The sequence below is a fragment of the Pseudophryne corroboree genome, chromosome 3 (assembly GCF_028390025.1).
Source record: "Pseudophryne corroboree isolate aPseCor3 chromosome 3, aPseCor3.hap2, whole genome shotgun sequence".
In the NCBI taxonomy this organism is placed as follows: Eukaryota; Metazoa; Chordata; class Amphibia; order Anura; family Myobatrachidae; genus Pseudophryne; species Pseudophryne corroboree.
The window spans coordinates 84013405-84040090 of record NC_086446.1 but is presented as its reverse complement, the minus strand read 5'-3'; the positions used below and the strand labels follow the sequence as shown (position 1 = coordinate 84040090).

The 26686-nt window shown below is 46.1% G+C and overlaps 2 protein-coding genes across 4 annotated transcripts in view; one reads left to right on the top strand and one right to left on the bottom strand.

Moving 5' to 3' along the window:
* The window catches only part of LOC135057040 (oocyte zinc finger protein XlCOF6-like), a 189144-nt gene that overhangs the window by 90603 nt on the left and 71855 nt on the right, over positions 1 to 26686 (top strand). The window lies entirely within an intron of this gene.
* The window catches only part of LOC135057054 (zinc finger protein OZF-like), a 70207-nt gene continuing 60987 nt past the window's right edge, over positions 17467 to 26686 (bottom strand). For all 3 annotated transcript variants that reach the window (XM_063962937.1, XM_063962935.1, XM_063962938.1), the window contains one exon: positions 17467 to 19060. In XM_063962937.1, coding sequence (XP_063819007.1) covers positions 17658 to 19060 — 1403 coding nt within the window. In that variant the 3' untranslated portion in view covers positions 17467 to 17657. The remainder of the gene's footprint in view (positions 19061 to 26686) is intronic.

Sequence of the window (26686 nt, the reverse complement as noted above, 5' to 3'; positions counted from 1 at the left end):
ACCCATACATGCAGCTCCCTTCCTATGGTTTGGTTCCAGTAGCCTCTACAAGTAACCAAGGGACAGGTAAGACTAAGACAGATGCGTCTATGTGGCAGACTACACAAGATGATACAACAGATGATGATACAGTATATTCAAATACTCCGTATGATGATCAGTCGCAGGGTTTTAGTTCAGAGGATGTAGCTGAACTTATTGATGCTATGAAGGCGGTTCTCTCTTTGGAGGAATCAGCCGAAACAGTGTCAAAATCTAAAGCACCTGTGTTTAAACGAACAAAGTCAGTTAAAACTGAATTCCCAGTGTCAGATGAGCTGACGGAAATGATGGAAGAATCTTGGGCGACGCCCAGTAAAAAGTATAAGATTCCGAAAAAGTGTGATTCTTATTATCCATTTCCAGCTGCGGATTGTTCAAAAAGAGAAGTTCCTCCAAAAGTAGATGCACATGTACTGCTACTTGTGCATAAATCTGCTTTACCACTGTCATCTACCTCACTAAATGATGTCACAGACAGAAGGGTAGATAGCTTCTTGAAAAATATGTTTTCTCTCTCAGGAGCAGTGGTAAGACCTGCTATGGCTTCGGCCTGGATAGCAAAGGCAATGGGCGAATGGATAGAGGAACCAGAGAATGGCCTCTCTCCTCCTAATAGGGAGCAAGAGTATCATTTAAGCCGTTTAAGACAAACTGGACAATATTTGGAAGCAGCAATTGATATGGGTACGATTGCTTCTAAAGCATCAGCCTTGACAGTAGCCGCTCATAGAGCAGTTTGGCTACGCACTTGGAAACCAGATGCTGAATCCAAGAAAGAATTGGAAGCATGGTCTTTCATTGGTAATATATTGTTTGGAAAACAATTGTCAGATATTATAGAAGCGGAAGCTGAATCGAAGAAGGTCTGAACCCTTAGTCTTAGGGTTATAACTAGCCGGAAATCTAAGTTTCTGCCAGTTTGGTGGCAAGGCAAAGCGAAAACTAAAGAGGAATCTAAGCAACCCCAGTCCAATAAATCGGCCAGGGGTAGGTAGCAATGGGCTAGTAGAAAGCCAGCTTCCAAGCCTGAACAGAAACCATCAGCCTGAAGAGACGGGCCTCTGCCTGGAGGACTCCAGGGTTGGGGGCCGACTCCTTCATTTTGCACACATATGGCAACAGTCGACAACAGATGCTTGGGTGCAGAAGGTGGTATCTCAGGGGTATGGGTTCCCATTCAGGAGGCAGCCTGCTCAAAGATTTTTTTGCACCAGCCCATCTCGTATAGAGTCAAAGGCCAATGCCCTGCAACAAGCAGTCCAAAAATTACTGCAGTCAGGTGTGATTGTCCCAGTACCTCCATCACAAAGGGGACAGGGTTTTTACTCCAATCTATTTCTGATTCAGAAGCCAAATGGGTCATTCCGACCAATTCTCAATTTCAAAATGTTAAATACATTTGGATTCCAAGGTTCCACATGGAGACATTACGCTCCATAATGTTGGCTATGGAACCAGGAGATTACATGGTATCTCTGGATATACAGGATGCTTACCTACATGTGCCTATAGCACAGTCTCATCAGTGTTACCTCAGGTTTGCCATCCTCCAGGAACATTTTCAGTTTCAAGCCATGCCCTTCGGGCTAGCAACAGCACCCAGGGTGTTTACCAAAATTATGGTGGTTATGGCATCTTATCTCCGCAAGCAGGGGATAAGAATATTCCCATACCTCGACGACCTGTTAATCCTAGCACATTCGCAGGAGTTACTTTTGAGCCATCTTCAACAGACAGTAGTTTGTTTACAGAGACACGGGTGGCTCATAAATTGGGAAAAGTCATCTCTGAATCCATCACAGTGGATGGTTCATTTGGGGGCCATATTGGATTCAGGCCTACAGAGAGTTTTCTTACCAGAGAAAAAGATGGTCAAGGTGCAGGTCATGACTCAGGAAGCGTTGCACACTCAGACAATGTCAGTCCATGCAGCAATGCGACTGTTGGGTCTGATGGTATCAACCTTCGACATGGTGGAATATGCGCAATTCCACTCCAGACCATTACAGCACCTTATTCTGACCAAATGGAACGTAAATCATCAGACAATAAAGAAGCAGATGATAAAGTTTCCGGTAAACGTAAAAAGGTCTCTAGCGTGGTGGCTACAGACAGACCATTTAAACAAGGGGAGACCCTTTTGGATAAAAGAATGGTAAGTCCTGACAACAGATGCCAGTCTTCAAGGCTGGGGAGTGGTACTCGAAAGCCTTTGGTTCCAGGGAAAATGGACCGTAAGGGAAAGTCGCCTGCCAATAAATCTGTTGGAAATAAGGGCCATTTATATGGCTCTAGTTCAGGCAAAGGACAGTCTGCAAGAAAGACCGGTCCATATTCGGTCCAGATTCGCTCAGACAATGTAACAGCAGTAGCGTACCTCAATCATCAGGGAGGAACTCACAGCAAAAGACAGATGGAGGAAGTAACTCCCATACTAAGATGGGCAGAACTCCATCTTCCAGCATTGTCAGCAATGTTTGTCCCAGGTGTACTGAACTGGGAAGCAGATTTTCTCAGTCGACACATCATTCAGGAAACCGAATGGGCATTACACCCAGAAGTGTTTCAGACCATAGTGAACAGATGGGGTCTACCGGAGATAGACCTCATGGAGTCTCGTCTAAACAACAAAGTTCCGAGGTACGGATCAAGAACAAAGGATCCCGGAGCAGTCCTTGCAGACGCACTGTCAGTAAAATGGAAATTTCATCTGGCATATCTGTTCCCTCCAATATCTCTGTTACCCAGAGTAGTGAGAAAAATAAAGCAAGCAAAGGGAGCCATAATTCTAATAGCTCCAGCTTGGCCAAGAAGGCATTGGTACACAGATCTACTGAGAATGTCCGTGGAAGCACCGATACTGCTCCATCAATGTCCAGATCTGCTAATGCAGGGTCCTTGTTGTCACAGCCATATGGATCGTCTGTCTTTGTTGGCGTGGCTGTTGAAACCTCTATCTTAGAAGCTAGAGGATTTTCAAAACAAGTAATCCAAACTATGCTTAGAGCAAGAAAGCCTTCTTCAGCTCATGTTTATCATCGAATATGGCAAGCCTATATTCATTGGTGTAGTGAAAAAGGTTTGAATCCAAGATCTTATAAAGTATCCAGGATTTTGGATTTCCTTCAAGCAGGATTGGATAAGGTTTTGAAAGTAGCTTCCTTGAGAGTTCAAGTATCAGCGTTAACTCTATGGTTTCAGCGTAAGATTACTGATTTACAGGATGTGCGTACTTTCTTTCAGGGAGTGGTACATATTCAACCTCCATTTGTTCCTCCTGCAGCTCCCTGGGATTTAAATCTAGTTCTTAAATTCCTTCAGGGACCTCCGTTTGAACCACTTAAGAGAGCAGATCTTAAATGGTTAACGGCTAAAGTACTCTTTCTACTGGCAATGGCCTCAGCTAGAAGAGTATCAGATTTAGGAGTGCTGTCGTGTAAGTCTCCTTTCCTAAGTTTTTTTTCCAGATAAAGCAGTTCTCAGAACTAGATCTGGTAATCTTCCGAAGGTGGTTTCAAAGTTTCACCTTAATGAAGAGATTGTAGTCCCAGCTTTTCAGGTATCGGGACTTTCTGTGGGAGAAGCGTCGCTGGACGTAGTCCGAGCATTTAGAATCTACATAGATCGTACTAGTGCCATCAGAAAAACAGACTCTTTCTTCATCCTCTACGGATTTCATAGAAGAGGATGGCCTGCTAGTAAACAGACGCTGGCAAGATGGCTCCGAATGTTAATATCAGAAGCTTATTCTCATGCAGATCTCCCTACTCCGGCTAATGTCTCTGCTCACTCTACACGTAAGGTAGGTCCTTCATGGGCAGCGCAACAGGGTGCTTCAGCAGAACAGATTTGTAAGGCAGCCACATGGTCTTCCATAAACACATTCATCAGACATTATGCCTTGGACACTTTTGCCTCTCATGACGCAGACTTCGGGCGAAAGGTCCTCCTGTGTAATCGGGAGCTTCCCGACCACTAAAACTGGCTTTGGGAATCCCAATGTTATCCTGTGGATAACCTGTGGACCCAGCCAGAGAAATAGACGTTATGGTAAGAACTTACCGTTGATAACGTGATTTCTCTTATGTCCACAGGTATCCACAGGGGTCCCACCCTGACAATCACTAAACCTCTTCCCTCTTGTATGGAAGGGTGTGCATGTGTGTTCTTATCGCCTAAATAGGTTTCTACCTGATGCTCCTGCCTAATCGCTGTGGAAAGAACTGATTTGACTAAGTCAGTGGGCGGGATTATATGGTGAAGCCCCGATGCATCCTGGGAGGCCAGAAAGCTTGTGACCGTTTGGTGCCATTTCCGCTGTCGCTCCGGCATATCCCAATGTTATCCTGTGGATATCTGTGGACATACGAGAAATCACATTATCAACGGTAAGTTCTTACCATAAAGTCTATATTTTGAATTGTGGTCATTTCAATAAGATCTCATTGAGACACCACAAGGTGTACTCTGTGGAGTTTCTCAAAAAGTAAAAGAATATTGCAATTACTAAGTGTGCCAATAAAGGGTTTCTAACAATATTAGCACCCAAGAGGTGTTCCATCATAAGACTACAGCCCAGAAACATCAATGCATGTGTATGTATTATGCAAGAAAGATAAAGTGGTATAGTGTTGCTATGCAGGACGGAGTGTTCTCCACATATCAAACAGACCAGACACCGTCATACATTTAGTGACTTTGTGCTTGCTGCAGGTGGGATCTAGAACCTCACCTATCCAAGGTTGGTGATAGTATGGTGTTATAATCTCCTCCCAACTATAGCAAACCCCTGCAGAGTATCCAAAATTCTGAAGGACATCTTAAAAATAGGATTTTAATGACCTACCGGTAAATATTTTCCCCGTAGTCCGTAGAGGATGCTGGGGTCCACATTAGTACCATAGGGTATAGAACCTTTTAGCAGATCGTCCAGATAAGGAATTATGTTCACACCCTGCTTGCAGAGGAGTAGCAGCATTTCCGCCAAGACCTTGGTGAACACCCTCGGTGCCGTGGAGAGGCCAAACGGCAGTGCCTGGAACTGATAGTGACAGTCCAGTAGCGCAAATCTTAGATAAGCCTGGTGAGGCGGCCAGATCGGAATGTGAAGGTACGCATCCTTGATATCTTGGGATACCAGAAATTCTCCCTCCTCCAGACCGGAGATCATCGCTCTCAGAGACTCCATCTTGAATTTGAATTCCCTCCAATAGGGGTTTAATGACTTTAGGTTCAATATTGGCCTGACCGAACCATCCGGTTTTGGTACCACAAACAGGTTTGAGTAATAACCCTTGTTTGTTAGGCGAGGTGGAACTGGAACAATGACATTTGACTTTAGCAATTTTTGAATGGCTTCCTGTAGGATAGCACTTTCCGTCAGCGAAGCTGGTAAGCCTGATTTGAAGAATCTGTGAGGTGGGAGTTCTTGAAACTCCAGTCCGTACCCCTGGGTAACAATATCCTGTACCCAGGGATGCAGGCCTGAGGACGCCCAGACATGACTGAAATTTTTTAGTCTTGCTCCCACCTGCACGATCTCCAGGCTGGGAGGTCCACCGTTATGCCGAGGATTTTGAAGAAGCATAACCAGGTTTCTGTTCCTGGGAACATGTTGGTCCAGGTTTTCTGGATTTCTCCCGAACTCCTCTAAAGAAAGTGGAAGGGGGTTTGGACTTTTTAACTTTTGCGATCCGAAAAGACTGCATTGTAGACGTAGGATAAGATTTCCTAGTCACCGGTGTTGTGAGGGAAGAAAAGTTGACTTACTCGCAGTCGCTGTGGAGGTCCACACATCTAAGGCTTCCCCAAACAGAGCCTGACCTGTGAAAGGTAGGTTCTCCACACTTTTCTTGGATTCAGCATCCGCAGACCATTGGCGCAGCCAGGGTCCCCTGCGTGCCGAGGCAGCCATGGAAGAAGATCTCGCATTAAGATGTCCAAGGTCCTTCATGGCCTCCATGAAACCTGCAGAATCCTGTATGGGACGTAAAAACAATTCAATGTCACTTCTGTCTATAGAATCTAATTCCTCTAGTAAAGTGCTTGACCACTTTACTATGGCCTTAGAAATCCACGCACAAGCAATAGTGGGTTGTAAAGCTACGCCATTAGCTGTGTATAATGATTTGAGTGTAGACTTATCTTGCGGTCAGCCGGCTCTTTTAAAGCGGTGGACCCAGGGACAGGTAAAACCACCTTCTTAGACAACCTAGATACAGAAGCGTCTACTACAGGGGGGGTTTCCCAATTTTTCCTGTCCTCCTCAGGGAAAGGAAAAGCAATGAGAACCCTTTTTGGGATCTGGAACTTTTTCTCTGGGTTTTCCCAGGATTTTTCAAACAGTGCGTTCAATTCCTTAGATGCAGGGAATGTAAGGGAGGTTTTCTTATTGTTTGTAAAATAAGCCTCCTCTACCTGCTCAGGTACCTTATCAGTAATGTGTAAAATGTCCCTAATAGCCTCAATCATGAGTTGCACCCCCTTAGCAAGGGATGCCCCCCCCCCCTTTCCAGTATATCATCATCACCGTCCCCTGAATCAGAGTCTGTGTCCGTGTCAGCTTGCATTATCTGGGCAAGAGTACGCTTTTTAGGGTATATACCAGGGGCTTTTGATGAGGCAGTGGGAGCTGAATACGATAAAACCTTTACAGATGGTATTAAAACCTGTGTTTCAGTCTCATTATGAGCTATCCTAGAAGAAATCTGGGATATCATTCCCCGAATAGAAGCCTCCCATGAAGGGTTCGGATTCAGAAGCCTGGGACAGTATATTACATTCCTGAGTACATAGACTCTTTAGGAGAAGATACACACTCTGCCGCACAAGACACAGAGTCCCTGGACATGGTAATGTGAGATATATCAACAGACACACACACGAAAATGCAGACAGTTTCCCCACAGAGTACCTTCAGAGAGACAGAGTATAAGGAGTCAGCCACACAGCGCCCCAATAGGCAGTTATTATAAATGCCTGGCACTGACTGAATAACCTCAGATTACACAGTGAAATATAACACTCTCCCCCCCTTGTCTAATACACCCTAGTACCACAGAGGATATCTGGAGTGAAGAGGAGAACAGCACTCCCCGTCAGCGTCTCTGTAGTGTGATCTGCAGGGAGAAAATGGCGCTGGTGAGTGCTGGATCCGCTTTGAGGAAGAAGCCCCGCCGCCTGTAATGGCGCGTCTTCCCGCTGCTGAGATTATACTGGCCTAAGGTAAATGTGGTTGCTAACAGCAGAATTAGCCCCTGTTAGCCTCTGTATACCAGTGAAGGGTCTGTGCGCTGGTTCAGGGCACCCCTCACAGCGCCGCACATTGTACCGATGAGCCCTCCGGAGCACAGCTTCACAGGGCTGCGCTCCAACCCATATGGCGCCATGCTCGTTGGCGATCCACTTACCGGGGCACCGGCGTCATACTCACCACTCCATCTTCTGGCTCTGTTAGAGGGTGGCGGCTGTGCTGCGGGTGTGAGCGGTCGCCTCGTGGGCTTGCGATCATCACCCTCAGGAGCTCAGTGTCCTGTCAGCAGGGATAGGAGCCATTAACCTCTAGGGTTGGATCCTACTCCCCCCCCCCCCTCCCCCCCTAAGTCCCACAAAGCAGGGAGGCTGTTGACAGCAGCCTCCCTGTACCTAACTCTTGTAAAAAGCAATAGAACTAGAAAAACTCCTAGGAGCTCCACCAGCTGTGACCGGCTCCACCGGGCACATTTTCTAAACTGAGTCTGGTAGGAGGGGCATAGAGGGAGGAGCCAGCTCACACTATTAAAGTGCCCATGGCTCCCAAGGGACCCATCTATACCCCATGGTACTAATGTGGACCCCAGCATCCTCTAGGACAGGCATTCCCAATCAGGGTCCTCAAGGCACACCAACAGTGCAGGTTTTAGTGATATCCAGGCTGCAGCACAGATGGTTAAATCAAAATAGCTGAGCTACTAATTAAGTCACCTGTGCTGAAGCCTGGATGAGCATTTCTGTGGTATTTTTTAAAACATATTTAAGGTTTTAGAATGAAAAAAAAAGTTATAATAATACATGCAAATGCATGAAAAGCATCGGACATGTACCAAGGATAATACAAACAATTGAATAGAGACATGGATGAGCAATTTTAACAATGAGTTTCAGCAAGGTGAATACAAGAGGAAAGGTAAGTGCTCAAACCTAAAGCATGTATCTAAAGAAACCATAAATGCCATTTTAAGGCAGATAAAACAAGAAGAAATAAAAAATGGGGGGAGAAGGGGGGAAGATAGAGAGGGAAAGAGTGGAAAAGACAGACAGAAAGATAGGACAGACAGAAAGAGGCCTAATCCCGTTCTACATTAAGGTCCAAGGAAAAATAGATGAAAATTCCCAGGAAATGATAGGAGGGTACATTTGGTAACATTACAGTAAGAAGTCTGAAAAGCGAGAGGAGATAGCTTCATGAGGTGTAGTGCTATTGTACATAAACCAGTCACTCCAAGTCATGAGGAACCTATGGGAGGAATTGAGTAGATAATCAGATATTTTCTCCATGGCCACCAAGTGCCAGATCTTATTCAAGAGTTGCTGACGAGGAGGAGGATCAACACATTTCCATTGTCTAGCAGTGAGACAATAAGCCACGTCTAGATTGTGAAGAGACAGCTTGTGAGCATGTTAAGTGAGGCTCTCTATTGGACAGCCAAGGAGAAAAGATCAGGGCTGATTTAGTGAGTGGTACCTGAAGAACTTCTTAAAGGAGGCAGGTAACCTCATCCCAAAATTGAGCTATCTATGCACATGACCAAATATGTAAAAAAGTGCCCTCCTCAACACCGATCTGAGGCAGAGTTACACGTTACATAGGCGAGTGGGTACTAGTTACCATCTATAGTAGATCTTATAAGCATTCTCTTTAACCAAGGAGGAGATAGAAACCTTAGAGTCTCATGCACCACTGACCTTTCTGTGGTATATTTAATCCTTTTCTGTTGAGAGACAAGATTTATTGGCATGGCATGTGGGATGCAAATGACAGAGAGTTGGCAGATTTGAGTAGGAGTAACCTCAGAAACTTGATGTAGAAAATAAGGGCGATTACAGATGTATATGGTGTTATGTACATCTAGATGTATGGATGGGGATAAGGAGATATGGGATTAAGTAGACATGGTTCTCTAGAAGAAAGGAGTTTTCAAATAATACAGTGCCAATCAATCAATATGAGGTAAGTGTGAATTATCAGAAAAAGCTAAGCTAAGGAAATAGGAATACAACTGTGAACAATATCAACAAAGTGTGACATAAGGCAAATCATATAAGCAGATCCACTGGTTTTTAGCTCCCTAGTGTGTGTGTGTGTGTGTGTGTGTGTGTGTGTGTGTGTGTGTGTGTGTGTGTGTGTGTGTGTGTGTGTGTGTGTGTGTGTGTGTGTGTGGTAGGAGCCACGGAGTGTTTAGCTGATAGACAAAATGCTAAAAAACCCACAAATATTACATTGTTAAAGGAATACAATAGATTTTTAATTATAGATGGTTTTAATGAAAATACATCTTTAAGGAACAGAAATGACCCGGTGTTGAAACAGGGCTATGATCTATGGGAAAACATTCAAACTATCTAAAAGGAACTGATCTTAAGTCCCATGCAATAATATAGGGCAAAACATCTAATAGACTAGCAAAGTATAAGAACAAACCAGGACTTAAAACTGTCCGCAAAGTAAAGTGTTACCTAGGACGGTCCGTACGTTTAGGAGATCACTCCTGGTGAAGCATCTGGAAATGTGTATATGTTGGCCGGCAAGATCCAGGCCAGAGGCAGTCTAGTAAAATATGGTTCAAGGCTACTGGAATATATGGATTTTATGTGGTAGTTCTAATACGTAAATTGTTCCTACGCCTGCAATTGACCAGATCCTTTACTTCATCAGGAATCTGTCTATGGAAATAGTCTACATCATGGGGGTCATTCCGAGTTGATTGCTCGCTGCCGTTTTTAGCAGAATTGCGATCAGGCTAAAAACCAGCAGTTCTGCGCATGCGTATGGGCCGCAGGGCGCACGCGCTAAGTACTTTCACACAAAACTATGCAATTTTACACAGGGCCGAGCAACGCTTTTCAGTCGCTCTGTTGATCGATGAGTGATTGACAGGAAGTGGGTGTTTCTGGGTGGTAACTGAGCGTTTTCCGGGAGTGTGCTAAAAAACGCAGGCATGCCAGACGAAAACGCAGGAGTGGCTGGGGAAACGGGGGAGTGGCTGGCCGAACGCAGGGCGTTTGTGACGTCAAACCAGGAACCAAACAGTCTGCAGTGATCGCAACCTAGGAGTAGGTCTGTAGCTACTCAGAAACTGCACGGAAATATTTAATAGCAGAACTGACAACCTTTCGTTAGCAATTCTACTAAGCTGAGATACACTCCCAGAGGGCGGCGGCCTAGCGTGTGCACTGCTGCTAAAAGCAGCTAGCGAGCGATCAACTCGGAATGAGGGCCCTTATGTTGAAGCTTTTATAGTAATTTTATGTTTGGTTTCTAAAGTTGACTTCTTTAAGAGATGGCAGTAATTTCCCTTTTAAAATCTTGAAACAGCGGATTGTAAATCTGAGCATGAGTGTCTTATTTCCATTAGGAGGTCCCTCAACTCCACATCAGATTTTATGGATGGGGTTGTAGATAAATAGGCATCCACTTCTGGAGAGGCAACGGGAGGTGAAGATGGAGTAAGGCCTGCTTTTTCCCATCTGGAAACATGTTAAGTCATGTGTATGGGAGCACCTCTGCATCCTTTGCCGCCAGATTTAGGCATTGTGAAACTTTTATATCGAAACAAGTGTGGTGATTTGTTCTGTAATTCGAGAATTTACTACAAACTCCAGGAAGCCACATCTCCTGGCATATACGTTGCACTGTTCTCTCCTGGTGTAAAACGGCTGCATATTCCTCCTGCTGTTCAGACGTTTCTGTTTGAAGGGGCAGTCACTACTGAGGCATGGTTTTGCCTTGTATGTGATAGCCCCTTTAAAAAAAAACGTCCCAGTTTGGCCGGCATCCTGCATAGCTGCAGAACTCGGGTGTCATTACATACGGCCCAATGTTTCCAACTCCACAAGCCTCATATATCTCCAGCCTATTGCTGGGATTATATAATATTGAGGACCCTTCATAACAAAATACTATTACTGAATGAGAAAAGAGGATTTTGGTACTTACCGATAAATCCATTTCTCTGAAACCTCTAGGGGACACTGGAGTCCTATACAGTAGGGGTGTGAAGCCTTGAACCGGAGGTGTGGCACAATCTTAAATTAGCATTGTCTGCACAGCCGGCTCCTCCCCCTTCACATCCCTCCTCCCTCAGTTTGAAAAATGTGACTGAGAGAATAGGACATGACACTATAGCCCATGGCGAGGAACCGAACCGTACAACATATCAAACAGCGGCCAAGAACTCTTAACCGAATAACTAACGCTGTTTGCACGAACTGATTAAAACAAGAACTTGGAACACAGCCGGTTGACAGCACCGAGGCGGGCGTCCAGTGTCCCCTAGAGGATTCAGAGAAATGGATTTATCGGTAAGTACCAAAATCCTCTTTTCTCTTTCATCCACTAGGGGACACTGGAGTCCTATACAGTAGGGGACGTCCCAAAGTTTTCCCCCAGGGAGGGAGTGCTGTCGGTGGCCTGCAGAACTAAACGTCCGAACTTAGATTCTCCGGACGCAAAAGTATCAAACTTGTAAAATCTTGCGAACGTGTGGGCTGAAGACCACGTCGCCGCTCTGCAAAGTTGAGTAGTGGAAGCACCTCTGGCAGCCGCCCACGAGGCACCCACTGATCGGGTAGCATGAGCACCCGTCTGAACCGGAACCTGTTTGCCACAGGAAATATAAGCCTGCCGAATGGCAAGTCTAATCCATCTGGACAAAGTCTGCTTAGAGGCCGGCCAACCCTTCTTTGGCCCATCATAAAGAACAAACAAATGGTCCGACTTTCTGAAAGACGACGTAACCTGTACGTATACCCGTAAAGCTCGGACAACATCCAATGACACGTCCTCATCTGTGAGACCCTGGAAAGATGGGACCACTATTGGCTGGTTTACATGAAACCCCGACACCACCTTCGGAAGGAAGTCTGCTCTTGTACGGAGTTCCGCCCTATCCTCATGAAAAACTAAGAAAGGACTCTTACAGGATAAGCTCCCAACTCAGAAACCCGCCAAGCCGAAGCCAAGGCCAGTAATAACGTGACCTTCCAAGAAAGATATTTCAGGTCTGTTCTCGTCAACGGCTCAAAAGTCGGTGACTTCAAATATTCTAACACCAAACCTAAGTCCCAAGGTGCCGTGGGAGGACGAAAAGGGGGTTGAATCCTCAGAACCCCCTGTAAAAAGGTTTGAATCTCTGGCAAGGATGCTAGCCGCTGTTGAAAAAGGATGGAGAGAGCCGAAATCTGAACCTTCAAAGAGCCCAATCTGAGTCCTCCCTCTAGACCGGTCTGAAGGAAAAGTAGAAGTCGCGATAAATGGAAGTTAGATGAATTCCATCCCCGTTCCTGACACCAAGCCATGTACCGTCTCCAAATCCTGTAGTAGTGCCTGGCTGTGACCGGTTTCCTTGCGGCAATCATTGTAGGAATGGCCGTTCGTGGAATCCCTGTTTCTTAAGATCCGGGTTTCAATAGCCACGCCGTCAAACGCAGCCTGTTCAGATCGGGGTGTAGGAACCGTCCCTGAGATAGCAGGTCCTCTCTCTGAGGTAACCTCCAAGGATCTTCCGCAAGTAACCCTCGCAGGTCGGTGTACCAACTCCTGCGGGGCCAATCTGGTGCGATTAGAATGACCCATACTCGTTCCCGCTTTATTCTTTTCAGAACCCTGGGTATGAGTGGGAAAGGTGGAAAAATGTAAACCCTCCTGTAACACCAAGGAAGTGTTAATGCGTCCACTCCTTCTGCTGCTGGATCTCGAGTTCTTGACACATATCTGGGCAGTTGATGGTTTTGTCGAGACGCCATTAGATCCACCTGAGGCAGACCCCATCTTCTCACAATCATGTTGAAAATCCGTGGATGAAGGCACCACTCCCCTGGCGACTGAGGTAATCTGCTTCCCAGTTCTCCACACCTGGAATGAACACTGCGGAGAGAATGAGGTCTCTTCTTTCTGCCCACAACAAGATCTTTGTGGCCTCCTTTAACGCCATCCTGCTCTTTGTTCCTCCTTGACGGTTTATATAAGCCGTCGTCGTGACATTGTCCGACTGAATCCTGATGTGTTGATTCATGACTAGGTCTTCTGCTAAGAGAAGGGCATTGTAGACTGCTCTTAGTTCGAGGATATTTATGGGTAATTTGCTTTCTTGTAGCGTCCACCGTCCTTGAAACTGATGGTTCTCTAAGACCGCTCCCCAACCTCTGAGACTGGCGTCCGTCGTCAGGATCCTCCAATCCCAAATGCCGCATTTCTTGCCGGCTGTAAGGTTCTTGTGTAACGACCACCATATCAAGGAGACCCGTACTTGTGGTTGAAGTCGGATTCTCCGATGGAGAAGCCAGTGCGAGCCTGCTCCCTGAGCAATGAGGTTCATTTGGAATGGTCGGGAATGAAGTCTGCCGTACTGGAGAGCTTCGAACGACGCCACCATCTTCCCAAGAAGTTGCACACAGAGGTGCAGAGAAACGGTCTGCGTCCACAGTACCTGAGCCACTAATCTCTGTAGGTCCTGTACCTTGCTCTCTGGTAGGAACACACGTAATAGGACCGTGTCCAAGATTAGACCGAGGAATTGAATCCGTTGAGTCGGTATGAGGTTGGACTTTTGGAAATTGACAATCCATCCATGTTGAATTAGAAATTAATGTGATGTCTGAACATCCTTGAGCAGTCGATTCTGAGATGGAGCTTTGATCAGTTAATCGTCCAGATAAGGTATGATCGTGACCCCCAACAGTCTCAGTCCTGCCACCATGATCGCCATGATCTTTGTGAAAATTCTTGGGGCTGACGCTATACCGAACGGCAAAGCCCGGAGTTGGTAGTGCTCCGCCACCAGTGCGAACCGTAAGTAAGCCTGGTGAGGAGTCCAGATTGGGATATGCAGATATGCATCCTTTATGTCCATGGATACCATGAACTCGCTTGGTTCTAAGCCTGCAATGACTGATTGGATTGATTCCATCTTGAATCTGTAGACTCTTAAAAACTGGTTGAAAACTTTCAAATTGAGTATTGGTCTGACCATCCCATCTGGTTTTGGCACGACAAAAAGATTGGAATAGAACCCCGTTCCTCTCTGAGAAGCGGGAACCGGAATAATGACCTCTGCTTGTAGCAATTTGTGAATCGCTGCCCGTAGTGCCCTTGCTTTTTGAGGGCACTGAGGCAATCCTGTTGTAAAAAACTGACTGTGAGGCCTCTGTTGAAATTCCAGTTTGTATCCCTGAGAGATTAAGTTGTTCACCCAAAGTTCTGGTGAGGTTTTGGCCCAGATGTCCTGAAAACCTTCCAGTCGGCCGCCCACCAAGGGGGACCCCAGGTGAGCTGGGAGGCCGTCATGCCACGGTCTTGTCAGCAGGTTTATCCTGCTTTCTGATTGCTGCCTGCGAGCGGCCTCTACCTCTGCCCCCGCGTGCTTGTGCACCGAAACCCCTACCTCGGGCTCGAAAGGACTGTGATCTAAATGAAGTAAAAGATGGTCCCGAATAACCTCTCCTAGTTTGTGGAGCGGTTCTCGAATAAGGAGTGGGCAGAAAAGTTGACTTCCCCGCTGTAGCCTGCGAAATCCACTTGTCCAACTCTGGTCCGAACAGCATATCACCCCCAAAGGGAATGGATTCTACCGCCTTCTTGGTGTCAGAGTCACCTTGCCATTCTCTGAGCCATAAAATCTTTCTAGCCGATATGGCCGATGCAGATATGCGCGATGCTATTCTGCTAATATCCTTAGAAGCTTGACACAAGTATGAAGCAGATTCTCGAATGTGTTCCGTCAGCTGTGTAATCTCTTCTAAGCTATTTTCCTCCTCAATAGCTTGTACAATACGGCCGGACCATGCACCCATGGCTTTGTTGACCCAAGCACAGACGATCGCAGGTCTCTGCACTGCACCTGCTGCTACAAACATTGATTTTAACGCCGTGTCAACTTTACGGTCGGACGCATCCTTAAAAGTAGCTACGTTAGGAATTGGCAAGATTGTCTTCTTTGACAATCTTCCTAGTGAAGCATCCACTACCGGCGGAGACTCCCACTTGTTCATTACACCCTTAGGTAGGGGGTAGGTTACCTGAAAACGTTTCGGAAATTGAAAACGTTTGTCATGTTGTTTCCAAGCCTCCTCCATCTGAGATTGGAGGGATTTAGGAATGGGGAACGCTGCTGAACGCGGCTTCTGGGATTCGAACAAATCGAAATCTTCCGGCTCCCGGACTTCCTCTTCCTTAAAGCTTAGGATGTCCTTTACCGCGTCAATTAAGGAATCCAGACCCGAGATCGCCGAGTCTTCTTTAGGAAAATCGGCGTCTAGGTTAGGTTCAATTAACTCACCTTCTTCCGTATCCAGAAGAAAACCCTCTTCCTCCTCAGATTCTGGTATAATAGGAAGAGTTCTTTTAACAGCCCTGCGCACACTTGTCTCAGCGTGTGCGGGCGGTGTTAACTTAATGAGAAATTCCTCCATTGTCTTTGAGAATCCCGCAGCCCATTCTGATTGCTGCTTGCGGGATTCTGCCATTTCCTTGGAGATTCTATTAGCAAGGTTGTCTTCCCAAGCCTTAGCCAGAGCACTGCTCCCAGGTGGAGCGTCCTTGTCTAAGCAGGAGTCGCACACCCCGGAGCTGCCAACCCACGTGCTCTTCTTGTTACATTTCGTACAAACATAGCAGGTCTTTGAGGTCTTGGTAGCCTTAGACATGTTGTTTTTTTAAAACCCCTTACCAGGGTATTACGCAGCGCTTTCACCCTTTAAACTAGGAAGAGAAAGACTGGGAGATGACGGAAGCGAAGGTATTGGATCCGGCTGGAATTACCTGTCCCCTTTTTCTCTATAAAAGGAACAGGTCAACAAATTAAAATAAAAAATAAAACACCAGCCGACTCGCAACCCTCACACCCCAACTGTAAATCAGCTACGATGTTAGAGTTGGCTTGCTTCTGTGTATTTTCTCCGGGATCTTTGAAACAGACGTCCCTTGAAAATATAATTTGTAAATTTTGAATACTTATCAGGAGATCCTCGTATATTGTCTATATACATTACACCAGCAGAGGGAGCTGTTGCCTAACCCTCTCTCTACTATCTTAATGCCTGCACTATGCAGGCCATGCAGCAGGGGGAGTTAATTCCCTTATTAATAAACTTTCCCCTATGTACACTACTGGTGGGGGAGGGGGAGGACCCATCCCTCACCTCATCCTGGCGCCAAAACGAATAAACATGGCCCCCACTAATGTAAGTTCATATAAAAGATGTGGCCTGCCGCACTGTTTGCTTTAAGTGCTTTTACTGATTTTCCCCCTCTGCCGCTATACAGCGCGCCCCGGACCCGCCGGCTGGCGCGCACGCGCGACGGATCCGTCTCCCGTAGCGGCGCCTGTGCTCCGCTCCGCCCGTGTGACACTGTAGTTGCAGCTCGCCCTGGGGCCGCAGGCTGGCGCGCGTGACGGGTCCGTCTCCCATAGCTGCGCCTGTGCTCCGCTCTGCCCGTGGGTCTCTTGTACTGTGCAGCGCGCCGCTTCCGCCGTCCCCCCCTGCTTACAGGGAAGACAGGCTGAGTCCCGCGCCGCACTAAGTCTCCCACGCGCCGGCCACCGTCGCTCTGCCCTTCCTCCCTGATTATTGTATAAAAGGGAGTTTTAAACAGTATTCACAGTAAAGTTATAAGAGAGAGAGAAAGAAAAAAAAAATACTTTTACTAACTGGAAGTCCCTAGCCTAATTCGACCAGTACTCACTATTAGTTGATTTTGGAGGATCTCCTGTGGAGAGATGCAGGTCCCTTCAATAGGGATCTTTGTCTCTCTGAAATTAGGTAGCTTTGTCCCCCCTTTATTAGGGTTACGCAGCCCCTTTTAGATTTTTAGTCAGGAGCTCAAGTGCTCCACGTTGTGCCTCCAGCACAATTTTTCAAACTGAGGGAGGAGGGATGTGAAGGGGGAGGAGCCGGCTGTGCAGACAATGCTAATTTAAGATTGTGCCACACCTCCGGTTCAAGGCTTCACACCCCTACTGTATAGGACTCCAGTGTCCCCTAGTGGATGAAAGAGAAAACTGGAAATGAGAAATCGGATTGTGCCTTATGCTAATGACATACATTGTAAACTTGCAAGCAGGGCCCTCTTACCTGCTTGTTAACATGCACTCTTATTTTATTACAGTGTTCTCAAATGTAAAGTGCTCCAGAATATGCTGCTGCTATATAAATATTAATACACTTCGGTTTGTTTGTGAATAGTAATTTAATTGTAATGAGATACTATACTGTGTAACTGTTGTTTTCATTCCAGCATCATTACTATAAGGTCTGTGAATGTATACCTGTTTTTATAATTCAGATAAATAAAATCAATTACTTTTGTTATATTTACTATATGTTGGGCAGTGATGTACCAGGTTGTATGTCTACTAGCTTCATAGCAATTGCCTTTCTCTTGTGTGAATTTTCTGATGTGTACGAAGAGCTGATTTATCTCTGAAATATTTGCCACACTCAGAGCATGGAAATGGTTTCTCACCTGTGTGACGTCTCTGATGTCTAACAAGAGTTGATTTCTGTTTAAAACCTTTCCCACACTCAGAACATGGAAATGGCTTCTCACCTGTGTGACTTCTCTGATGTGTAACAAGATTTGTTTTCTGTGTAAAACATTTCCCACACTCGGAGCATGGAAATGACTTCTCACCTGTGTGACTTCTCTGATGTGTAAGAAGATCTGATTTCTGTGTAAAACATTTCCCACACTCAGAACATGGAAATGGCTTCTCACCCGTGTGACTTCTCTGATGTCTAACAAGATCTGATTTCTGTGCAAAACATTTCCCACACTCAGAGCATATAAATGGTTTCTCACCTGTGTGACTTCTTTGATGTGTAATAAGATGTGTTTTTTGTGTAAAACATTTGCCACACTCAATACATGGAAATGACTTCTCACCTCTGTGACTTCTCTGATGTCTAACAAGATGTGATTTCTGTGTAAAACATTTCCCACACTCGGTACATGGAAATGGCTTCTCACCAGTGTGACTTCTCTGATGTATAACAAGATCTGATTTCTGTGTAAAATATTTGCCACACTCAGGACAAGGAAAGGACTTCTCACCTGTGTGACTTCTCTGATGTATAATAAGATGTGTTTTCTGTATAAAGCATTTCCCGCACTCAGAGCATGGAAATGGCTTCTCACCGGTGTGCGTTCTCTGATGTGTAATAAGATGTGATTTTTGTGTAAAACATTTGCCACATTCAGAACATGGAAATGGATTTTCACCTAAATGTCTACTCTGATGTATAAGAAGATGTGATTTCTGTGTAAAACATTTCCCACATTCAGAACATGGAAATGGCCTCTCACCTGTGTGACTTCTCTGATGTCTAACAACATCTGATTTCTGTATAAAAAATTTCCCACACTCAAAACACTGAAATGGTTTCTCATCCATGTGATGTCTCTCATGTCTAACAAGAAATGATTTCTGAGGAAAACATTTTCCACACTCAGAACATGGAAATGGTTTCTCGACTGTGTGACTTTGATGATGTGTAATAAGATCTGATTGATTATTAAAACATTTCCCACACTGAGAACAGGGAAAGACTGTATCACCTGTACTATGTGTAAAAATGACTGAGGTATTAGTAGATTCCACTTGAGTTGAAGGATCAGATGATCTTTCCGTACTATGAAGTAGTGGATGCATATTTGAGGTAATTGGATTTTCTTCTGGAGAATCTCGTATGATGTTATCTTCTAATTTAAAATCAGGACACACACTTAGATCTCCCGTCATGGTATGCTTCCTTTTGTCTTCATCTGTCGTGATTGAAATAAAAATGTATTTATCTTACATTGAGAACATTTTCATGCTAATAATAATTTCAAGATGTTCAGTTGTTTAATTTCAATTTCCAACTTCTAAACACTTTATTACAATTCTAAATGTACATTCGGCAAATCTGATTGTTGGGGAACAGATATAACAATAAATAAAATAGAACAGAACCACTTAACCAAGCCGGACACTTGACAAATAGATGGGACAGCACCAACCAGAATGCAGACTTTGGCAAGTAACATTTCCCTGCCATTATCATGGAAGCCTTGTATGCATTGAATCTGTCCAACCACAATATGGCGCCGCACTCAGCATGAATTCCAATTAAATGCAGGGAAGACTCCCTTCATATACTGTCTTGTCTTTATTGCTCACAGAGCTATTCCCTATATTATAGTTCTAACTGGTATCTAGACCGACTCTGTCTCCCTGCTTTATGTTACAGGGGGTAATGCAGATATAACATGTGCGGAGTTAGATTTGGGTGGGTTATTTTGTTTCTGTGCAGGGTAAATACTGTCTGCTTTATTTTTACACTGCAATTTAGATTTCAGCTTGAACACACCCAACACCAAATCTAACTCTCTCTGCACATGTTATATCTGCCCCCCCTGCAGTGCACATGGTTTTGCCCAACTGCTAACAAATTTGCTGCTGCGATCAACTCTGAATTACCCCCAAAGACAAGACCATTACTCATTCTCTTATCTTCAAGGTCTGTTAATCTGTGTTAAGTCTGTGCACAGGCTCGTTCTCAGGTCCTCATTGGGGCCTACACAGAAACTGCAAGGCATATAGAAGGTCTGTCTGTCATTGTTACAAAAACAAGGTCTGTGATAACTACTACACTGGCCCTCATGCAAGAAAATAGGATTTTAGTACCTACCGGTAAATCCTTTTCTCCTAGTCCGTAGAGGGTGCTGGGGACTCCAAAAGGACCATGGGGTATAGACGGATCCGCAGGAGCTTGGGCACACTATAAAGACTTAAACTGGGTGTGAACTGGCTCCTCCCTCTATGCCCCTCCTCCAGACCTCAGTTAGAAAACTGTGCCCAGGAGAGACGGACATTTAGAGGAAAGAATTTATAATATTAAACACAGTGAGTGTAATACCAGCTCACACCACGAACATACCGCAAAACATGGCATTCAACAGAATACCAGCCCCCGGCATGAAAACATACAGCCATATGCTGAGAGAATATGCAACGCAACCTGTGTGTCAACACAACCAATATAAAGAAGCCACATGCCACGGCATGAACAACGTCAGCGACAACCTGACAGAGATGAAACACCACAAAGTCCAACCAAAACCAATAACTGCAGACACAGTACGCACTGGGACGGGCGCCCAGCAACCTCTACGGACTAGGATAAAAGGATTTACCGGTAGGTACTAAAATCCTATTTTCTCTTACGTCCTAGAGGATGCTGGGGACTCCAAAAGGACCATGGGGTCTATACCAAAGCTCCAGACCGGGCGGGAGAGTGCGGACAACCCTGCAGCACCGATCGAGCAAACATGAGGTCCCCATCAGCCAGGATATCAAACTCATAGAGCTTAGCAAAAGAATTTTAACCCGACCAAGTAGCCGCACGGCAAAGTGAACCGCAGAGACTCCACGGCCAGCCGCCCAAAGAGATCCCATCTTTCTAATAGAATGGGTCTCCACCAACAACGGTAACGGCAATCCAGCCGTAGAACCAGCACGCCGAATCGTATCACAGATCCAGTGCGTAACAGACTGCTTAAACACAGGTGCCCCAATCCTGTTGGGAGCATACCGGACAAACAGAGCCTTTGTTTCCCCAATCTGAGCCAAATTGGCGACATAAATATTCAAAGCCCCGACTACATCGAGAGACTTTGAAAAAAACAATGCTTAATTAACCACAGGCATCTGCGAAATACATAAACCACTTTTTGGCAGAACTATTATCCGAGTTCTCAATTCCGCTTTATCCACATGAAAGAGCCAACAGGGGCTCATGTGAGACAAAGCCGCCACTTCCAACACCGCCTTGCGGACGCCAAAGTCCATCACAAGACCACTCTACAAGAGAGAAATTTTTTACACAACCTTTTATAAAGGTTCCAATCAGTGTGACACAAGAAACGCAACACCATGTCAAGAGTCCACGGTGCCAATGGTGCACAAATGAAGGTTGGATGTGCAGTACTCCTTTCACGAAAGCCTGAACTTCCAGAGAGGTGGCCAATGCTCTTTTTTTTTTTTTAAAGAAAATCTATAAAGCCAAAACTGCTCTGAAAAGTAGCTGAACTCTAGGCCTGTAGCCACCCCTGCTTGCAAAGAGTGGAGCAGAACGACCCAGCTGAAAGACTTCCGTAGGAGTCTTCTAGGATGCATACCAAGACACATTTATATACGCCAACTACAGTGGTAAAACTTTGCCGTTACTTCTTTTCTAGCCTAAAGAAGCGTGGAAATGACCTCACCGGGAATACCCTCTCGGCTAGGATATGGCAATCAACCGCCACACCATCAAACTCAGCCGCGGTAAGTCTTGATACACGCCCGGAACTTGCTGTAACAGTTCCTCAGGTAGAGGAGGAGGCCAAGGATCTACTATGAGTAAACCATGAAAAACTGGATACCAAGCCCTCCTTGGCTAGACCGGAGCAAAGAGGATCGCATGAACCTTTGTTCTTCTTACGTTTATCACCTTCAGAAAGAGTGAAAACGGAGGGGACCCAAAGACCGACTGAAAACACCCAAGGTGTCACGAGGGCATCCCCTGCTATAGCTTGCGTGTCCCTTGACCTGGAACAATATCCCCGAGGCCTCTCATTGAGGCGAGGCGCCAACATGTCCAATTGAGGCACTCCTCCAAGACTTGTCACTTCAGTGAAAACTTCGCGATGACGGCTGTATTTCTCCCGGAAGGAGATTGCGTCTGCAGAGGAAATTTATTTCTCTGTCGTTTGCCTCCGGAACGAAGCCCGCTAATAAAGCGTTTACTTAAATCAAGAAAGTTTATTGCAGACAAGCTTCACAGCTTGACCGTTTTCCACTGGAAATACGCCCCTTGTCAGGACAGCTCCCCAACCTCGGATATCTGCATGCATGGACACCAGGACCTACTCCTGGATCCCGAACTTTCATCCCTCTAGAAGGTGAGAACCGAGCATACACCACAGGAGCGAAGTCCCGGCCATTAGGACTAAATTCCGGTGCATGTGTAGGTAAGACCCGGACCACATTTCCAACTGGCCCCTCGGAAACCACTCTGGCATTCGACCTGCTCACCAAACAAAGCCTCTTAGGCCGCACCCACCTGCTTCATTAACAGAACCTATTGATGGATTGTCACAACCAATCTGATCCGACTCTGGATCCTCAGACCTCTTTCCACAGGAAAAAACACAGAACCTCAACCGGTCAGTATCTACTCTGACACCCACCTCCGAACTCTGCGTCGTTCCCTGTGTTGAAGAACAGTCAGAGAGAAACAACGATTTGCACCACTTGTTTCTTGACCTCGCCTTAATCAGGAGAGCGTCTCAGAACAGAATAACAATGGCTCTTACTATTGAAAGAAAACCATCATACTGCCATCGCACCAGTGAAATGGCAAAGACAATCCTGGATATCCACCCAGGTAATCCGAATGCGGAGAACAACGCATTGAAACCTCTTAGATTTTTTTTTTTTTTTTTACAGGGACAGCAGGACAATGCCCTGAACCTGACGCACCTCTGTATGGCGTTGCGTACTACCTCCCCTTCCAGAGGGGAAACGGCAAGATCTATTAGAAAAATAATGACGGGAAACATTTGTAACTCAGAATGTCCCCCTTTGGATTCTATAATCAACTCACAGGTCCTAATCAATTCCCGGACTAACTGAAAATTAGTCGACGAGTCCCCACCGGGTGGAATCCAGCCAGATAGACTCAGCGACCTGTGGTGGATGTGCTAGAAACAGAAAACAAGATTCGCTTCTGCGAACCAAACAAGGCTGCAGAATTCTTACCTTTTCAGCTTCCACTGTCTGCACAGAAAAGGAAAAAGGAACGGTATCGAACGATCAAAACGACTGCATCCCACAAAAGAATGCGTCCCCAACCGTTGCGAAGGAGTCTAACTCACGAAGTTAGACTTACCAGTGGTATCCGCTGAGCTTGACTGAACTGAGGTATCGCAAACAGCTGTATACCGACCCCTTTAGTATCTCTCGGAGACATCCTCAGCATTTTCCCGGCCACACCTCCTGCCGTCACTCGGCAACCAGCTGCAATGTTATAGAATATAATCAACATAAGCAACCTTACCCAATCTCTGTAGGGTAATTCTATTGGATGCCTCTCCGAACATAACACTCCCCCATGTACATGCAGTACAAATAAGTATAGAAATAAAATATCACTTAGCTTCCTGTGTATGATCCTCTGTGACCGGGCTCCGCGTCGACCAGGAGTTGACTGCCACAATGTTCTCTCCGCGTCGGGAAGAGAATAAACCTTCGGACTCCTTGAGAGGCTCGAATACCAACTCGTCATGGCCGAACTAGAGCTTAATCAAGAGAGCGACCAGCACATGAGAAGAAATACTATTATTTCAGCATTCATGGATATACATAATGTAATACACCATATAACACACACATCCTAACTATGCATATATATATATATATACATATCTATCTATCATATACATAAGTGGATTGTCCAGACCCGTTAGGTCCCTAGTGACAGTAATGTGTTCTGAATGTGCTGACATGCCCCAGATGTGGATCTACCAGGAACGTTATGGTCGACAGAAACTTAGTAGATGTCGACAGCAGGGAATAGTAAGCAGGCAAAAAATAACAATCTTGGAACCCCGAGGGGTCTGAGGGAAGCATATATAAATTCAATAACACTCCCCCTACATATACCTATAAATATATATACAGGTACAAGGCAATAACAGCCTGTTACTTTTTTTACCCAGTAAATACCGTTGATGCCGACAGGGCACCCACAAACAACTGTGTCTCCCATAGCGTGTTTCCTTTTTAAAGCACACAAACACCAACCTGCTAATACTTAATTTTCCGAATCAAGTACCGACATGCGTCGGCGATGCCGACAGTTATCCCCACAGCAGCTTGTGACAAAGCCCTCACACATGTCGACTAACCGATAGTGGGTAAACAGACAGGAAAACACTGAAATTCATGTATCACAACAAGGATTATGCGTCCATTATTAAACATAATGCTATATATCTCCCATATAGCACTAAAAAACAGTGTGCCCCCCCTCCTTCGTACTATAAAGCAAGCCTTGGCGGGGAGCTGAAGAAAATGGCGCTGACTCCGTTGTAAGGGCTAAGCTCCGCCCGTTCTCGGCGCGCTAAAGCACGCTCAAACAAATATATATATATATATATCATATATTGAGCTGGGGGGGGGATCTATATACAGCCTATAACCCCCTGTATATAAACAATATAGATATCGCTGCACAGGGCGCCCCTCCCCCCCTGCGCCCTGCACCCTCGTAAGTCGTTGGTGTGTGGGAGCAATGGCGCGCAGCGCGATCGCTGCGGTACACTGGCGGAATGAACATACCCGGCGTCCGAGCCTCTAAATATGTCCCCCCGCCAGCGATCCAAACTCGGCAACATGCCGCCCAGGGTGCTCCCCCCCAGCGCCCTGCACCCTGCAAGAGCCAATGGTGTGTGGGAGCAGGGAACGCAGCGCTACCGCTGCTGCTCCCTCCGTTTTGCGGCACACTGGCGGGGTGAACATACCCGGTGTCCGGGCACCTAAATATGTCCCCCCGCCAGCGATCTAAACCTCAGCAACATGCCGCCCAGGGCGCTCCCCCCCCAGCGCCCTGCAACCCTGCAAGAGCCGTTGGTGTGTGGGAGCATGGAGCGCAGCGCTACCGCTGCGGTAACCTCCGTTACTGAAGTCTTCTGCCGTCACTGAAGTCTTCTTTTCTTCCAATACTCACCCGGCTTCTTTCTTCCGGCTTTTGTGAGGGGGGTGACGGCGCGGCTCCGGGAACAAGCAGCTAGGCGAACCAAGTGATCGAACCCTCTGGAGCTAATGGTGTCCAGTAGCCTAAGAAGCAGAGCCCTTAACTAAGCAGAAATAGGTCTGACTACTCTCCCCTCACTCCCACGATTCAGGGAGCCTGTAGCCAGCAGGTCTCCCTGAAAATAAAAAACCTAACAAAAGACTTTCTAGAGAAACTCAGTAGAGCTCCCCTAGTGTGCATCCAGTCACTCCTGGGCACAAAGTCTAACGGAGGTCTGGAGGAGGGGCATAGAGGGAGGAGCCAGTTCACACCCAGTTTAAGTCTTTATAGTGTGCCCAAGCTCCTGCGGATCCGTCTATACCCCATGGTCCTTTTGGAGTCCCCAGCATCCTCTAGGACGTAAGAGAAATATATATGTCATACAGAGAACACAATCATTTTAAACCACTGGTAACGTGGCCAGCCATTCACAAATGGTGTCAAGGAAGCAGGGTAGGCTTGGGTTAAATTAGTAGCACATCCGGTCCATGGATTTCTCCAGTTGGACATATAGAGATCCGCATGAAGTAGCCTCTGGGTTATTCAATGTCAAGTGGACCAATCTGAAGATCACCCCACCTAATCCTCTCCAATTTTGATAAAAATTTTACATCAAACTTAACTTTGGGAATGTTTTTGTTTACAATATGCAATACTAGTAAGACTATGGCCCTCAGAGTGGTGATAAGTAGACTATGGCCCTCAGAGTGGTGATATGTAGACTATGGCCCTCAGAGTGGTGATAAGTAAAAACACTGACTCCACAGTGCACAATCAGAAATGTTTAGACAACTGCTGTGGCGGATATAGGGTAGTAGAAGTTGTGTAAGTTGACTTGCCTGTACAACTTTGTGCACCAATTTAAAAAATCAAAGCCCCAAGACTTAACCAAGTATTAGTAGAAAGGAGAATTGAGCAGGTCACAGATAGACGACAGCAGAAAGTGAAAGGAAGCATAAAGCTGAATAGACACTTTTCTAATCCTCCGGAGAGAGCCGACTCCTGACCGACCAGTTTTCCAGACATTGGACAAGCATAGTTAAAAACCAGGAGACCCAACCGTTGACCAGCCAACTGATGTAGTGTGTAGGCTGCTGAGACCGGAGCAGGCAACCGATCTCTGACCTTAGCAACCCAGCACACTATCAGCTTGGTGATGGTGCGGGATCCCAACACTGTCCGCCGCTGCTGCGGGACTCAGCGTTGAGGCGGTGGAGAGCATGCCGGGAGATGGCGGAAAGTGGTGAGGGTATGGTGACAGGACTGTGGATTTTACCTGTGCAGAGGTTAGCAGCAGGTGGCGTGCTTAATAGTGGCTTTCAATTTCATAAATGGTGCAGGGACCAATCAAGCAAATCGCAATGAGCCGCACCATCGCCCCATCACCTAGTACCGGCTAATATTAGCCAACATGAGGCAGCGGGTGTCAGTCAGATGGTGGAAGAGGAGCGATGAAGAGCACCTGAAAATAGAAGACCCCATAGAAGTCCTGGATGGACGGAGGCCATGTAAAAAAGCTTAAAGGCCGCAGGGCTCCAGGTGAAGATGCTGGGGGAAGTCCTTGGATGGG